Genomic DNA, 12300 nt, shown 5'->3' with positions numbered 1-12300 from the left:
GGGAGAGGAAAAAAGCAGGTCAGAAGGGGGGAGGGGCACTCCTCAACCCTTGGGAACGGATGGGAACCCTCCGCAGAGGGAGCACCTGCTCGACCCTCTCTGTGGCCCTTCTCCCTCCTCCAGAGGGTCGGGGCTGTTCGTACCTGCCTCCGTTGTGCCCCACCCCCTCTGGGGGCTGAACCCCCCAATTCGCCCTCCTGCTCCCCTCCTTTATCTTTCCCGCTTTCATTGCCTCCCTCTCTCCCTTTCCCTCTCTCTTCTGTTCATCCCACGCACACTTAGTGAGCGCCAACTCGGTGCCAGGCCACGTGCTGCGCCCTGGGAAGAGCGCAGACCCTGCCCTCAAAGAACCCCCCTGCTGGCTGGAGAAGCCAAGGGGCTGGTTGATCAGCAGTCCCCATACAAGGTGACAGGCAAAAGTGACCGGGCACGCACAGCGGGCCTTGAGGACTTCGAGATAAAGGGGAAAATTCGGCACAGGGGAAATCCCAGGAGGTTTCCCAGGATCGGTAGCATCCACACAGTCCTGCCAAGAAGGCCGCACACAGCATGGTGGGAAGTGCCTTGACCCATCTCTGCCCACCTCTCAGGGTCTCAGTTTCCCTATCTGTAAAATGGGGCAACCACCAACATGGACTCCGAGGACTTTTTCTACACGTTTCTGGCCGACTCTTGCCATCTCTGAGACCTTGCTGTCTCCAGGACACTCTGTCACCTGTACCAAGAGCTCTGATGACCTTCCTCCTCCAGAGATGCCTCCACCTCCAGGTACAGAAGAGGAAGTCTGAGGGGCAATTAGTCCACAGTCCACCACCCCTGAAGACGGAACAGAACGAGAGACCTGACCCGGCTCTGGACACGATTCTCCCCTGCCCACCCCAGGGGTGCTCGGCCGACCCGAGAACATGCCTGGAATATCCCCGGGTGTGTGAGACAGGCGTTTCTCTGAGGTCACACTCAAGGCCACACAGAACCCCTGGGGCCACCCTGTCTTGCCAGCATACCGGGTGAGAAGTGGGGGGCGTTGAGAGGGAATCTGGGGCACACTATGGAGACAGGCGGCAGTGGCTGGGGCCTGGGAAGAGGGCAGAGGCCGCTGCTGGCGTGCCAGTGCCCGGCCGCCCTCACAGCCCCCCCACCGGGTCCCTGTCATAGCCCTTCCCTCCGAGCCAGCTGCTGGGGGCCGGGGCGGGGCATGACGGGGCACAGCTGTCTGCAGGGCTGGGGGGGGGGGCCACCGGGGCACCCGGTGGAAGTCGCCGCTTGGGTGCATCGGGAGGAGCCCTCGGAGGACAGACCAGATGCCCTACCACCCCCGACCCCCAGCTTTCCCTCTTCCTCTACCCCTCCCCCACCCGTAAAACGGGGTCTCCTCTCACCCTTCTGTCCCACTGACAGCTGGCAGACTCCCGGGTCAGCTAGGAGGTGGGGGATAGGGTCTTTCCAGCCCATGAACATGAACACACGGGGAGAAGGCTGGGCCAGAACCCTGGCCGCAGCCCCCCAACCTTCTGCAAGACCTTGGACAGGGGACTTCACCTCTCGGAGCCTCATCTGTAAAATGGGCGTGACAGGCGTGCCTGCACGTTGCAGAATCAGAGGAGACACGCAGAACACAGCACGGGGGTGGCACCCAGTCAGGAACACTGACAGCTTTGACCTGCCAGGTCGGCACTGCCAGGCGCTCGGCTCGTGAGTCGTTTCCTGAACTCCTGGCAAGCCGGTGTGGAAGGCGCTATTCTTATCCCGGTTTTATGCCGAGAAAACAGACACAGAGAATTTAAATAAGTGGCCCAAGCGACGCGGCCAGAAAGCCTGCAGTTGCCCGTTAGCTCTTGTCGGGTGTCATTTGCTACAAAACAGCAGTGTGCAGAAGCAGGTGTGGACTCCCCCTGACTGACGTGACAGCAGAGACCCAGACAGCTGAGAGGTTGTGCAAAGCCACCCGAAGGGTGACGGGCCAAGCAGGGCTTGAACTCCGCTCACTGATCCTGGCCTCCTTCCCCAACCCTGGCGCCCTCTCGGCTTCCCAGAGTTTCCGACGGGCTCTGGGATCAGGACTGGGGTCTAGGATGGTGAGTGACCACATGGCGGCCGGGCCTCCACAAGGGATGCTGACCCCCTGGCCCAGACACCAGAACCACAAACTGCAAGGCTTCTGGCGCCCCCCAGTGGCCAGAGGTGAGTAGTGCGTGTGTGTGGCAGAACTATGGCTCGGGTGGGGCTGTGACCTCTTGGTGGTGGGGAGGGGTTGGTGAGCAGGCGGGGAGCAGCTGGGGATGCTGGGACCACACGTGAAAACAAGGGAGTGGGGGCTCTGCCCCGTGGGCACACTGGTGAACTGTCTACCCTGTACTTTTCTAGCACAGAGCACAGTTATGGCCGCCTGGGGTGGGGGGTGGGGTCTGAGCCCTGAGGACCACATCACTCTGACCCCTCCTCCAGAAACCCCCCAAGGTCTGACTCCAGGACAAAATGATAAACTGTGGCAAAATTTAATTAGATGTTTGTCTATCAAAAAGGGCACCGGACAGGCTCCAACAGGCTCTAACGAGCTGAGCCTCAGTTTCCCCAAGTGCACCACAAGAGGCCAGAGCTCAAGGGCTCCTCCCAGCCCTCCCGAGCCACAACCTTAGGATTTTAAATGCAGTCACTGTGAGCTCGGGGCAGGGCTGACCCCGGCCCCCTCCGTGCCCTGCAGCGGCTCTGGGTAAGCCCGCACACGTCCTGGCACACGCGTGCACACTCACATGCACACGCCAGCCCCGAGTGACAGCCTATCCGTCTGGGCCCAGGACCGGCTCTCACGCCAGATGAAGGGAGATGTCTCAGCAAAGGCACCTTCAGGAGGCAGGAGCCCCTCCACCCCCGCTGGTCTCCCTCAGGGACGCTCACCCAGCCGGAGTCACGGGGCAGGACACAGAGGGAACGTCCTCGGGGCCGAGAAAGGCCCAAAGGGCAGCCTGAGCCCAGCAATAACGACAGTGACGACGATGGTGACAGGAACTAACAGGCGCCCGTCCTGATACTTCCCGGGCTCCATCTGGGCACCTGACTCATCACATGGGGCCTTCACATCCATTCTGTGTGCGGCTGCCTTCACACCCATTTTACAGGTGGGGAAACCGCGGCTCAGAGAAGGGAGGCAATAGGCCCAACCTGTCACAGCTGGGACTCCATCCCAGGCAGCCTGACTCCTCAGTCCATCCCCTTACACATTCCATCATCTGCCTCCTCCAGGGGGTGGCCCTGGCCCTCGTCCCCAGCACCTAACCAGGGACAGCTCCATACCCATACCCCTCCTCTGCCTGCTCAGAGATGGGGTGACAGAGGGTACCTGGAGGTAGCTCCGCTCAAACACAGGACTGGGCAGGGACAGCAGCCACCTGAGTCATCTCTGGGTCCCAGTGCCCTGCTCAGGGCCTCGCACCTCATGGGCACTGAATACATACTTGTTGAGTGAATGGAAGAACGAATGACCAAATGAATGAATGAATGAATGAATGAATGAATGAATGAATGAATGAATGAGTGAGTGAGTGAATGAATGAATGAATGAGTGAGTGAGTGAGTGAGTGAATGAATGCATGCAGGTATGCAGAGGCTCCCGGGGAGCAGCAGAATGACTGCCGTGACCACACTGCTCTTGGCCTTGGACTCCAAGGCCCCTCCAGCTCTGCCGTTACGGAACTCCGTGTGGCCTGGCGGCCTTGGAACCCTGTCATGTCTCAGCCGCTGCTTCCGCAGGTCCCAGGACTTGGGCCAGTCCCCCGTTGGCTCTGCACCTCTTCCTTAATATTTCTGGGTCTTCCCTTCTGCAATGAGCCAGATCACAGGCCGGAAATCCCCGTTTTACCAGGTCTTGGTCTCAGCCAAACCCAGGCAGGACGGTAAGCCTGACTACAAACACGAATATTCCGTCCGGCGCTGGCTCCGAGCCCACGAAGGGTCTGTGTCCAAATTTCCCCTTTTTATAAAGACATCCTTGCACTGAATCAGGAGCCCAGTCTACTCTACTGTGATCTCATCCTAACTAATCACATCTGCAACAACCCTACTTCCCAGCAAGGTCACGGTCTCAGGTTCCAGGGACTAGGACTTGAGCCTCTGGATTTGGGGAGGATATAACTCAACCTATGCTAGAAGATGTGGGTCTGACTATTGGCTTTCAGCCCAGAGCTGAACCAGAAAGGCTCCACACCCGGGGCGCCTGGGTGGCTCAGTCGGTTAAGCGTCCAGCTTCGGCTCAGGTCGTGATCTCAGAGTTGGTGAGTTCAAGCCCCACATCGGGCTCCATGCTGGCAGCTCGGAGCCTGGAGCCTCTTCGGATTCCGTGTCTCTCTCTCTCTCTGCCCCTCCCCTGCTTGCACTCTCTCTCTCTCTCTCTCAAAAATAAACCAACATTAAAACAACTAAAAAAAGAAAAAGAAAGGCTCCAAACCCTCATTTTTTCTAGGTGGGAAGGGACTTCCCAAAGGCCCATGGGTGAGCCAAGCATGAACCTAGGTGTCCTCAAGTGGATTATTCACAATTCCCAGACTCTCCAGGCCACCAGGAGCACCAGAGGGGGCTCCACCAGCACAGGGCTGCAGAGATTGGCCCAGGAGCTCTGGGGCTGGGATGGGGTATAGGTATCTGAGGCCTCAGTGAGTCTGGAGGGGGCCCCACAGCTAGGTCATGGGCCAGGATGATGAGTCCAGACCCTGCCACATGCAGCCGAAGTGAAAGGTCATGGGGGGGACCCTCCCCCACCCTACACCGTGAGGCAGGTCCTGAGAGCCCCTCCGCCCGCCCCCCCCGCCTTCCTGCCTGGGCCACCTCTGGAGGATAGCACAGAAAGAATGGGGGAAGGGGGAGGCCGGGCGAGACAAGGCCTCTCCCAGAGGCCTCCCTGGCCAAAGCCAAACCGAAGCCCCAGAGGGTGGGCTCCAGAAAGAAAGAGTGAGCCCAGGCCCACTTGGCCAGCCGGGTGTGACGGCCTCCCAGCCAGCCTCCCTGCCTCCTCTCCCGTCCGCCGGCCACAGGGCAGAGTGCTCAGCCTCTTCCAACATTCTATTTCCCATCGACTGAGACAAACCCAAGGCCCACCCTATCAGCCGTCTGCTCCCAGACCCTGCCCCCTGCCACTGCCCCCCTGGTTACTGCCCAGCTTCAGCATCCCGTGCTTCGGAGAGGCCTTTGCCCACCAGCCCACCCCATGCCCGGGGGTCAGGCCCTCACGTGCCACCCTGTTTCCCCCCAACGCCCCTCAGCGTGATGTATAACCATAAGCTCCCTACCTGTCCACTTGACTGATTCTGTCTCCCGCTACAGGCTATATACATTCTCCAGGGCAGGGTCACACCTGTTTTGCCGGCCGCCATATCTATGGCACATAGCAGGTGCTCAGCAAATACCTGGTGACAAGCGTCTGCAAGGCAGCAAAGCTGGGAGAGCGGCTAGCGGATCTCAGCCCCTCCTCCCGGCCCGATGGCCTCCAGCTCCGCTCGGGGAAGCCCAAACCCCCTAACGTCTGGAGAGGGCCCTGGCCCTCGCAAGAGGACTTGGGCTCGGGCTCACCCACGGCACTTTGGGAAGTCCCTTCCCACCTGGAAAATGAGGGCGTGGAGTCCAGTGGTCCCCAGTGGCCTTTCTGGTTCTGACAAAGCACCAGGCTCTAACCCCGGGCTGAAAGCCAACGGTTAGACCCCAGGCCCCCGTTATGGGTGTTGTGTCCCCCACAAATTCGTAAGTTCACGTCCTAAACCCCAGGACTTCAGAATGTGACCTTATTTAGAAGTAGGGGTGTCGTGGATATAACTGATTAAGATGAGGTCACGCTGGGGTAGGGTGGGCCCCTAATCTAATAGGACACAGGGGAGGCAGCCATGGGAGGGCAGGTCCTGTGGCCAGAAGCCAAGGAAGCACCAGAAGCTGGGACAGGGACCTGGAACAGACCCTTCCCTCCCGGCCCTCAGAAGGAATCGACCCTGCCAGCACACTGGTCTTGGACTTCTGGCCCCCAGAGCAGGAGGTGGTACAGTTTGTGGTGTCTCGTTAAGGTGGCCCCAGCGATCTCACCCCCCCCACCTCCTCCCACCCCCATGCCCAAACTGGTAAGTCGGGAACCAGGAGGCAAAGGGCCAAGGGCAGCCCCTAGTGGGGACCCGGGCGGCCAGGGCAGGGCAGGGCAGGGCTCGCGGGATTCAGCAGGAGCCACAGGGTACAGGTCCCCTTGGAACCCCCCGTTTAGATCTCCAAAAATCAGAGTCCACGTTTACACTCTCACACATGCAACGTCTGTCGGTGAGAGGGATTTTTTTTTCCCTCCCTCTTCCCCCTTTAATTAAAAACTATAAATGCCTTATCAAAAGCTAATTAAAAATACCAACACAGTGCCAAGTGGCAAAAAAATAGCTCAGTGCAAATATCCGTTTATATCCTTGCAACAGGCAGTGATGACGCAGCAATTAGAGGCTCTCTCAGGAGGGAGGGGAGGGAGGAGGAGAGAGGGAGGGGGAGAGAGGGAGGGGGAGGGGAGAGAAGAGGGAGGGAGGGGAGAGAAGAGGGAGGGAGGGGAGGGGAGGAGAGAGGAAGGGAGGGCAGGAGAGAGGAAAGGGGAGGAGAGAGGGGAGGGAAGGGAGAGGAAGGGGAAGAGAGAGAGAGGAAGAGGGAGGGAGGGGAGGGGAGGAGGGGGAGAGGTCTATGACTGCTGAGCTTCAGACCCATCAGCCCTCTCTGGGCGCCCTGGGGCTGGCTGCCCTCCCACCCCCAGCACATATCTTGGAACCGGGAGCCGAACGAGCCACAAGGGCACAGGGGCCACGGCCTTCTGTGTGCACAACCCACACCCCCTCCCGGACTCCCAGGATCTGCAGTTCTAGAGGCTTGTCGGGAGAATTCAGGTGATGCGCACAAATCAAACACTTCTCCCGTTCCTGGTGCACAGCAGCTCAGACCTGTTAGCCTTGCCCTCCAGACACCATCTGTGCCATCCGTGGCTTGATAACGTGATAGGCGTTCAAATGCTTGACTCCATCTAAGCACTCCCCGTGCCAGGCCCTGGGCTCCGCCTTCGCCGGGTTGTTTAACCCGCCGGGACCCGTGCACAGCGGGTACAGACATATGCCCATTTCACAGACGAGGAGACCCGGGTGCAAAGAGAAGCCGATCGCCAGCGGACACGGCCATCGACAGGGCAGTGAGGGGACCCCAGACCCCAGAGTCTTTGTGACCCAGAGTCCCTGCTCTTCCCAGAGCCTCCTGCTAACGGGGTGAGCTGCCTGCACGGTAGTGAGCGTCCTGTTCCCGCAGGGACCCCCGTGGAATCTCGAAGTACCCCCAGACTCCCCGATTTGTGTCTGAGCTGCCTCCTCGGCCTCCCTCCCGCGGCCGCTCGCAGGCAGTGCCCGGGGCCGCCCCCCACCGCCCCCAGCACCGCCATCCTCACCACTGGCCCGAGGGTAGGCGGCGACGGTCCCATCCTGCAAACCAGCGAACAGGTGGAAGGGGCTATGCCGCAGGCAGAGCACAGGCTGCAGGCCTGGGCTCCCGCAGGTCGCCAGGCACTGGGTGCCCGTGTCCACGCTGCCGTAAACCAGGATGCTGTGGGGAGAGGCCCGAGTGACTCACGGAGCCCCCCCCCCCCCCGCCGCCCCGCAGGCCCTCCCGCGGACAGGGGTCTCAGCCAGGCCTCCCTGCCGTGGCAACAGGCCGTTGTCCCACTCTCTGGGAGCCTGCACTTGGCCGTGGGCGGTTCTTTGGAGGACGGCACGCTCCCCACCCCTGGCGCCAGGGAGAACTAGGTGGGAATCTCGAGAGGCGGCATGATCGAGGTGCCGAGAAGACTGTTTTCAGGGGGCACCTGGGGGGCTCAGTCGGTTAAGCGACCCACTTCGGCTCAGGTCGTGATCGTGCAGTTCGCGGGTTCGAGCCCCACGTGGGGCTCCGTGCCGACAGCTCGGAGCCCGGAGCCTGCTTCCGATTCTGTGTCTCCCTCTCTCTCTGCCCCTCCCCACTCACACCCCGTCTCTCTCTCTCTCTCTCTCTCTCTTTTTTTCAAAAATAAATAAACATTTGGGGCGCCTGGGTGGCGCAGTCGGTTAAGCGTCCGACTTCAGCCAGGTCACGATCTCGCGGTCCGTGAGTTCGAGCCCCGCGTCGGGCTCTGGGCTGATGGCTCGGAGCCTGGAGCCTGTTTCCGGTTCTGTGTCTCCCTCTCTCTCTGCCCCTCCCCCGTTCATGCTCTGTCTCTGTCTGTCCCAAAAATAAATAAAAAAATAAAAAATAAATAAATAAATAAATAAACATTTTAAAAAATTTAAAAAAGAAAAAAAAGTGTTTTCAGGACCCCACAGACCCGAGTGGGAATAGCGGACTGACCCCAGGCTGTTGCGCCTCAGTTTCCCCCATGAAATGGGGCAATGATGCCGGCTTCACGGCCAAAAAGGAAACGAGGCCGTGACACGCGCCTCCTCCCCAGGCCCCTCACCTGCCATCCTGGAGCCCGAGGCAGATGGTCGGATGCACTGCAGCTGAGGGCTCGGCGGCCACGTGGCCCTCGTCTCCGCTCTCCCCCTCCTCCGGCTCGGGAATGTACTCCATGCAGAGCACAGGGGCTGCCAGCGGGAAGGACTTGACCGTGCGCGGCGAGGGCCGGTTCAAGGAGAAGATCTCAACCTGGCCCCCTGCACCTTCCTGCCCGCCCCCGACCTGTGTCAGAGACCCGGAGAGGCCGTCAGGCACAATCGCCAGAGCGGGGACAGAGCTGGGCCCCCGCCCTCCCAGCGACGTGCCCCAAACTTCAACTTGTACTGAGGTTAGGCATCGGGAGGAGCATTCCACCCGCCTCCTGCCCCCACACGTCCTGCTGTCACTGGAGGTCATGCTTCCCCAGTTGCCATAGCAACAAGTTAGTCCAAACGAAATCAGTTAAGGAGCTAAGGTAGACTAAACACCAAGTCAGCTCTATTTCCCCATCTTTAGGGTAGATTTCAACCAACAAATAGTGAACATACATGTGCTCCTTCAAAATGTTCTTCTCTGTCTTGTTTACCATTCTACTTCTGTGTCACGCACAGTAGGCACTTAATACACACTTGCTGAATGGATGGACAGATGAATAAACGGATGGAAGCAAGGGATAGAAAAGTGGGTAGATAGATGAGCAGATGGATGGATAACTGTATGGATGAGTGGGTGGATGGATGGATGATTACACGGATAGGTGGATGGATAGATGGGTGGATGAGTATATGGCTGGCTGGCTGGTTGGATAGTTAGATGGTTGGTTGGATGGATGGATGGATGGATGGATGGATGGATGGATGAATGGATGGATGGATGGATGGTTGGATGATTGGTTGGATGGTTGGATGGCTGGCCGGCCGGCTGGCTGGATGGATGGATGGATGGAAGGATGGAAAGATGGATGGATGGATGGATGGATGGATGGATGGATGGACGGCTGGATGGATGGATGGATGGATGGATGAATGGATGGATGGATGGATGGTTGGATGATTGGTTGGATGGTTGGATGGCTGGCCGGCCGGCTGGCTGGATGGATGGATGGATGGAAGGAAGGATGGAAAGATGGATGGATGGATGGATGGATGGATGGATGGACGGCTGGCTGGATGGTTGGATGAATATACCACATGCCAGAAACTGGGCAAACAGTGAGAAACAAATCACCCTCAGAGGACACTTGGGTTGGACTCTCAAGAGTGAGCCAGAGTTCCTGCCTGAGTGCCTAGATACAGGAATAAGCAGGAACTGGAAAGTGGCCAAAGGGGTGAGGAGGTGGAACCCCGGGCAGCCTACGGGAGAGCACAGGCTGCGTCACAAGGAGCGTAAGGGGACCTGTTTGAATTGAGAGAGGCTTTGCCAGGAATCCCAGGGGAAAAGAGGTGGGTGGGGCTCTCTGCCAGAGATGAGCGACATCCAGGCCTGCTTCCTGACCCCCAGGGTAAAAGACCCTGACATCCAGGTACTCGGCACAGCTTTGTTCGTTTCCTTCGTGGCACATGGCCATTTGCAACAGCCACGCTCACTTCTTCGTCACTTGGTTTTCTGTCGTCCCTGGTGAAGTCGCATGTGCCAACTCTGAGCACACAGCCCAGCACAGAGGTTCCCAGGAAGACCCTCCTGGCTGAAGATGGACCTAACGGGGGCCAGCAGGCAGGCAGCACCCTCCAGCACCCCCTTCCCGGTGCCACCCTCCCTGCTTCTGTCCTGAGGCCAGAGTCCCTGGCTGGGTTCAGGAGTGACTTACCCAGAGGTAGCCCTGTGGAAGGGACGTGCTCACCGCCGAGAAACCCAGCAGGGGACAGCTGACAGGACTGTGGACCAGGGCCCCAAGCTGTGAAGACACACAAGGCACACACATCTGGCAGCAGGATCTCTGTCTGAACCACCACCTGTGGGGTTGTTAAGCCTGCAGATTCCCGGGCCCCATCAGGCCCCAAATGTGAATCCCTGAGGGGGATGGGGCCGGAAAAGCCCCATAGGATCTCCAGGCAGTTCCTATCCACTCACGTTTGACCAGCGCTCTTCTAGAACCTTCTGGCTAGGAGGCGCCCGAATGATGCTCTGGGCCAGCCACAGATTTCTCAGACTAAGCAACGTCCAGATAAGATTTGATGGAAACCACTGACGCCTGCCACGCCCTAATTTCACAGATGGGGAACTGAGGACACATGATTGCCCTAGGCCACGAGAAGATGAGTGCCAGGGCCCGGCCTGCGCCAGCCGCCCTCCTAGGTCTTCCTGAATCCTTCCAGAAAAGCACGGTGGAGGAGGGAAGGGGTGCCAGACATCTGGTACCGCCCCACTCAACGTCAGAACCCCTGTGCAGACGAGCTAGACCCGGCCAGTCCGTCTGTCCGGCCAGGGCAGCAGGGTGAGGAGATGGCCTGGCCCTGTGGTGGACGCTGCTGGAACCCGGGGCCAGGGGAGGGGAAGGAGGCCAAGAAGGGACAGTTCAAGGGTCCCCACCTGCAACGCGGCCACCACGGGACCTTTGCTGGGCAAGTGCTGCCCTCTGCTGGTGGTGAAGGCCCTGGCCTGCCCCGGCCCTGTTGGGATGTTCGAACAAGATGTCCCATGGTTAAAGGTGAGGAAGCCCAAAGAGGTCGCCTCATCCAGTCCCCTCATTCAGAAGTCAGCACACTGAAGCTCAGGGGGTGGGCATGGGAGGCACATGACTGGCTCAAGGTCACATAGCACGTTAGCAGCAGAGTCAGGGCTGGAATTCAGAGTTCCAGCTCCCTGCCCAATGCCCTTCCCGCTCTGGTTAATTCTACCCAGAGGCCAGGCCGCCCTACTGGAGGCCTGGGCAGTCGCCAGCTCCCACCTCTGCACAGCTGGGAGCTCTAGAGGCTTCCCTCGCCCCGGCCCCCGGGGCCCCGGGCCCCCTAGGCCCCTGCTCCCCAGTCGTTTTGCTTCATGGTAGGCCACACCCAGCTGAGGCCGCCCAGCACACAGACGGGCACGGGGCAACCACAGCCCAGGCTCAGGCATTTCCATGGCAACCCCAGGGGGCCCGGAAGTCAGCCAAATAGAGTCCAGGTCCAAAGTGATGGCAAAAACTCAAACGGCTCGTTGGACGGGCAAGGGCCCGGACCCAGAAGTCCCACCTGTACCAAGAAGCCAGCTCTCCCAAACCACGGTGCCCCGCGCAGCACAGCGGAGAGCGGCTCGGGGCTGGGGAAGGAGACGGGCCGTGGAGGCAGCCAGCCTGGGCTCTGGTCCCAGCTCAGCCGCTACCAGCTGGTGACCCCACAGGCCAGTTCGTCACACTCACGGGGGCCCTGACATCTCATCAGGATGGTTGTGGGGACTGGAGAGGCAGACAAAAAAGCAGCGGCCGCTGCTGCTTACCAACAACCTCCTGTGCATCACCTTACCTCACGGGCAGGCCCAGGCCAGGAGGGGAGGGCTGTGGCAGGGCTGGGAGGCAGGGGAGTCCTGGCTAACGATGGCCAGGACAGAGGCTCTCGGCCAGCACGCTGAGGCCTACGCGAGCCTGGAACAGACCCTCTGCAGGTCGGGGCCGCAGCCCCGGCCCCCCTGAGGGGCTATGTCCTAGAGCACCTCAGTGCAGGGGGGCACCCCCACCCCTCTCCCCGAGCCCCTGCCCCCAGGTAGGGCTGCAGCTAACGGTGGGGACACCTTTGCACTGAACCCTCCAGGGACAGGCCCCCAGCCTGGATGGGTGCCGCCGGGGTGACCCCGCGGCCGTGACGCCTTCGGAAACCCTCCAGAACAGACGCCCGTGGGGGCCTAAATGTCCTTGGATCTTTGCTTCCATCTCTTGAA

At 59.9% G+C, this 12300-nt stretch overlaps 1 protein-coding gene across 1 annotated transcript in view; it reads right to left on the bottom strand.

The window, feature by feature from the left end:
* The window catches only part of ARHGEF10L (Rho guanine nucleotide exchange factor 10 like), a 105886-nt gene that overhangs the window by 29644 nt on the left and 63942 nt on the right, over positions 1 to 12300 (bottom strand). The window contains 3 exon segments of the mRNA XM_030324279.1: positions 7430 to 7584; positions 8471 to 8691; positions 10256 to 10342. Of these exon segments, the coding sequence (XP_030180139.1) occupies positions 7430 to 7584; positions 8471 to 8691; positions 10256 to 10342 (463 nt within the window).

Source organism: Lynx canadensis, chromosome C1 (assembly GCF_007474595.2).
Source record: "Lynx canadensis isolate LIC74 chromosome C1, mLynCan4.pri.v2, whole genome shotgun sequence".
Lineage (NCBI taxonomy): Eukaryota > Metazoa > Chordata > Mammalia > Carnivora > Felidae > Lynx > Lynx canadensis.
This window is presented reverse-complemented; position numbering and strand designations above follow the sequence as displayed.